Genomic DNA, 5,217 nt, shown 5'->3' with positions numbered 1-5,217 from the left:
TATATATATATTGTATAATAATTTAGCTGAAGCTTTTTAAGCTGTTATTTTAATTTTGTAGGGCGAGATAATTTTTCAATTTTCGTAACATATATTTGTTCAAAGTTAAAGAAGATACATATTTTTAAGCCTTTGCGAAAATAATAAATGCTTGAAAAATTAGAAAATGTTTTTCGAACTAGAATTTTTAGATAAATAAAGGAGCTTTAATTGATAATATCTTATAGTATGAACTCGTATCGAAGATTGAACCATTATTTCAGATAAGATGAAGGTCGCGGCGAGCGTGCAATCTTCACATTGGCCTGTAACAAATGAAGAGGAGATGTCCTTGAGGAACGTATTGACATCGCAAGAACGGGTAGAGTCCACTGCCGAATGCGATAATAATCCCTCAACGGCTTATTGCGCTACGCCGAGAAGACTTAGCAGTTCGTCGGTGGAGAGCGCGAAAATTCCCGAAGAGGAGGACAAGAAAACCTTCGCGGCTGCGGATTCGACGATGAGATTGAAAACTGGTAGAGTGCCGAGGAAGAAGCGTTCAGTGGGTTCGATGGAAGATCTTTGGGATGAATCAGTGTTTGAGGATCCTACAAGAATTGCCAGGACTACGCCGGTGATCAAAATCTCGTTTGGTGCGCAAGGTGAAGGAACTGTTCTTAAAATACCTGCGAAACCTCAGGATCCTGATGCATACGAACAGGAAACGGACGACGCTGATGACACTCAGCAAGAGAGAGATCCTCTGGAATTGTCTAGATCTTTTGGCGAATATTACGAGGGCGAAGAGGATGGGCAGGAACAGGTGGATCCTCAAAAGCAGGGCGGTGTGAAAGATGCCAGCGCAAAGGCGGCAAAACGAGCTCTGAAGAAAGCTAAAAAAGAGGCTAGAAGAAAGATGTTGGGCGGAGTATCACCAGCGAGATCACCTTGTAATGGATCGCCGAGGTAAAAATAGATGAAAATTATATAAGATTCCAAAGAATCCGTGATTTGCTTGGTTGTGAATTTCATAATAATATTTTTAATCCTTTTTTATTTTTTTTTATGGTAATACATATAGAGAGAGGTTGCCAATACTATTATATCACTTTATTCTTTGACATTATTTCTTAAACAAAAGTTAAAAATAAAACTTCTTTAAACAATACTATTTAAAAATTTGCAATAATTAAGTTTTCATAAAATAAGCAAAAATGAACATCTCACAAAGTGAGCCTCAAAACTGACGTAATAGACAGTAATGCTACATATTCTTATTTTTCTTTTTCAGTTATATATACAAATTATTTCAATTTATATATACAAAATACTTACAAGTTAATATATATGAGCATTTCTAGAATTCTTTCATTTCGATACACGGAAAAAATGGCCACAATTGCTATAACCAAAAGTCACTTATCAATATATTTTTGGTTATGAGAACTACAATATATACAGGGTATTTTAATCGATCACCTCAAATATCTCTTGAACAGCGCATTTTAAGAAAAAATATTTATTTATTTTAAGGAAAAATATTTCAGATAAAAGTTTTAGGACTTTGAGGGATACATAAGATGGTGCCATTGATTTGACCTTGGGTAGTATCGTCAAGGTCAGAGCAAGGTCACTTTTGTAAACGGAACTCCTCATTTGTATTACGTATTCTTGTAGTTTACCTCGAGAGCTTTCCAAAACACTATAATTAAGTTTTCATTAAGTACTTTTCTAATTATAAGGCTTGCAAGTTACAGCATCGCAGGCATTACTCAAGGCGCCCGATCGACAGCTAAATTTCTTGAATATTGCTTAGGATCATGGCCTAGACAACATTTGTCAAGATCAAGATCATTGCAGATTGTTCCTCCTATTTTTATTTTTGCACTAAAAATTCATTTCTACATAAAAATGAAAATAAGAGATACAACCTCCAATGACTTTGAATTTGACAAATGTTATTCAGAACATGATCCTGAACAACATTTAAAAGATATTAATCGTCCCAAAACTTTTGTCTGAAACATTTTTCCTTAAAATGCACTGTTCAAGAAATATTTAAGGTGATCGATTAAAATGGGACACCCTGTTTATTATGATATCCGTAATATTGGCATATCTCAACGATTATGACTATAAAGATATGTCTATCTTACGGTTGTCACAACCAAATGTATTGATGGGCGAAAATTATCATTATTTCTGGTTGTGACAACTATATTTTTTTCTATGTATAAAAACGATTTTTGTTGATTTATATAACATATTTTATGCTGTTCTATCCTATAATTTTTTTTTTTAAGTTTTCCCATAAATATAATAGCGCTTTCAGCTCTGATAAGATTTTTTTATACAAATGCTACAATAAAGATTAAGCTTATAGTCTGTCTTACAGTGTCAATTTACGACGTGCCAGTTTATATCCTCATGTTATGAATATATATATATGTTTAAAATCATATTATAAAAAAAGAAGAATAAGATAGAAAAAAATATAAATAAACAGTTTTAAGAAATATATAAGCGATCTAATATTATCATTGTCATTTAAACTACACAGTTTGCGAATGAAAATCATAAGAATTTTAATTTCATATTTGTGAAATTTGTTTTAGTTGATTTTATATATAAGATTTTATATAATAAGATAGAAATAAGCCACAAAAATATGTCAATTATGAGTTTTTACTTCTTTAATTATCTAAATAAAAAATACTTTTATCAGTATTAATAAAATATTGTTTAGTTTCTAGAAATAAGAAAGTATTTCTTTAGGAAACATATGTCTTTAATGTTCCTATATCAGTATTGACGACTTTTCTCTATCTAATAAATTTCCTCTATATAAAAATACTGCATAATTATGTGTATATGATTATACAATATAAAAGAATAACTTTTATTGTATAATTTATAAAATATTTCTCTGCGTATTTAGAATTTTTATTTAAGAAGATACTGATTTTTTATCGCTATTTTAAATTATCTAGATATAACCCTACATACGATCCGCTCTTATATCATCGCCGGAAGCACAAAGTGAAACATAAAAAGAAGCATAAGGAGGGCAGAAAGCACAAGAATCAGCAACAACAGGAACAACAATCGCATTCTGAACAATCCTGTTTAGATTCCACAGACCCGCAACAGCAGTCACAGCAGCAGCCACAGAATTGGAATGTTTTACCGGGCGGCGGTGAGTCTTATAGAGCCATTAAGGAGCAGTGCCTGAAACAGAAGCTGTCGATATCCCTGAAGAGGCTGAACACAAATGCGTACGCGCGTTGTGATTATCCCGTGAGCAACGCGTCTTCTGGCTGCAAGAGCTCCGGTGGTAGCAGCGACGAATTAAGCGAACATGAGCCGGAAGTAGAAACTGCACCAGATTTTCCGCCTCATCAGTCGCATCCTCTGGTTATGCGTCTAGCTGCCACCTCCGTAGCGCATTGTCTTACTACCAATGGCAGACGGATGGACGTGGGCGATGTTGTATGGGGCAAAATTCACGGCTTTCCTTGGTGGCCTGGCAAGGTATGCAAAATTCTAAAAAAACATGCTGATAATACTCTTATATACCATAAATTACAATAATTATTAGCTTAATTAACTAACACTAATTTAACATCCATAGTTATCGAATTTTATTATGTGCAGGTGCTAAGTATCACGGTATCTTGCAAGGAGGACGGTACCTCATCGGGTCCTCAGGCTCATGTGGCTTGGTATGGATCATCAACCAGTTCACTGATGTCTTGTGATCAATTAAGTCCTTTTCTGGAAACCTTTAAGGTATATTCATTTAAATAATAATGAATAAAATGTTTAAAATAAATACAGTAAGTAATAAAATAAGTAAAATATGAGTAATTGGAATGATTAAAATTGCTTCAAATAACAAAAGATATACGAAAGAGAGATATACGAAATTTGGAATTTATTGTATATCTTTTCTGTACTAGTTTTATAATACAGTGATAGTAAAATAATAATTTTTAGAAATATTGATATAGTTGTGAATCTAATTCCAGACACGGTATAATAAAAAAAAGCGTGGCCCATATAAGGAGGCAATACGGCAAGCCCAAAACGAGGCTCGAAGTCAAATCACGCCTAATTCAACCAGCAATGTGTTGAACGTCTGCGGTTCGCCCCGCGAAGTCAACGTCCTCTCCTAAGAGAAGTTCTCTGACAACCATTCCTTTTTAATGAGCATCCGTGATAATTGAAGTGCTCGCGGCAAAAAGAATGCCGACAAATATATAATTAATCTTCAAATTTATTATACAAAATTCTCATCAACGTACACTTCTTTTAAAAGACTTATTGTTCGTATTTTCTTTAATCGCAATTTAAACGTTTGAATCTTAAAAGATCTTAGGAATTTTTAATTGCTTTCTTCGGATTTTCGCGATTATTTCAAATTTCTAAAACTTGCAAGTAGACTTTGAAACTATGGAATTTTCGATAGATTTCAACGTACATTTCTTTATTGTGATAAAAAAATTATTGCAAATAATTATAAACAAATAATTATAATTAATGACTGAATGACTGAAGAAATAACTTTCTTATATGTTACTTGTGCAGGTCAACATTGACTTTCCCCGAGCGCTTGAATTAACGATGGATTGGAATTGTCGTGTAACATATGAAATTTTGTACATACCCACTAGCATTAGCACTATTGAAATAGTTAATCAATGTTTTGTCAACCATCTGTCTCGCTATCAATCGCTTGAAGCCAGTTGCGCCGGCGTATATTAATCATTTTTGATTGATATTTTCTTCATTTTCGCCTATATTTTTTCTACAATTTTATATTACAAGTTACAACTTGTTTCATACTATTAAACGTTTTTATAAAATTTTTTTATTGATGAAATCGGCAGCAAAATCGCAATTTTTTTTTTTTTTTTTTTTTTTTTTAAAGTAAATTTCTATTGGTCGACTGACTTCTTGCGAATCGAATCGCGAACATTTACTGCCATCGTCACTGGCTTTTCTGTCCTCAGCTTATCAAGCGGACGGTAGCGCGCAAAATCTTATACTTATATTCTAAATATTTCTATTACTGTGAGGTTTTTTGTTGAGGTTTTTTCGTTGCTTAATCTCTCAAACATTTTGATCGGTGTGACTCATTATATCGCGCAACTCTCTCAGACTGCATATTAATTATGGCGGTTTATTATGTGTAATAATATATGTTTATTATACATATATCTATATACCTTTATT

At 32.9% G+C, this 5,217-nt stretch overlaps 1 protein-coding gene across 1 annotated transcript in view; it reads left to right on the top strand.

The window, feature by feature from the left end:
* Positions 1-4,277, top strand: part of LOC108691785 (PWWP domain-containing protein 2A-like) — a 12,615-nt gene extending 8,338 nt beyond the window's left edge. The window contains exons 4-7 of the mRNA XM_018199691.1: positions 264-948; positions 2,973-3,513; positions 3,637-3,771; positions 4,011-4,277. Coding sequence (XP_018055180.1) covers positions 264-948; positions 2,973-3,513; positions 3,637-3,771; positions 4,011-4,157 — 1,508 coding nt within the window. The 3' untranslated portion in view covers positions 4,158-4,277. The remainder of the gene's footprint in view (positions 1-263; positions 949-2,972; positions 3,514-3,636; positions 3,772-4,010) is intronic.
* The last annotated feature ends 940 nt before the right edge of the window (positions 4,278-5,217 follow it).

The sequence above is a fragment of the Atta colombica genome, unplaced genomic scaffold (assembly GCF_001594045.1).
Source record: "Atta colombica isolate Treedump-2 unplaced genomic scaffold, Acol1.0 scaffold52, whole genome shotgun sequence".
NCBI lineage: Eukaryota > Metazoa > Arthropoda > Insecta > Hymenoptera > Formicidae > Atta > Atta colombica.
This window is presented reverse-complemented; position numbering and strand designations above follow the sequence as displayed.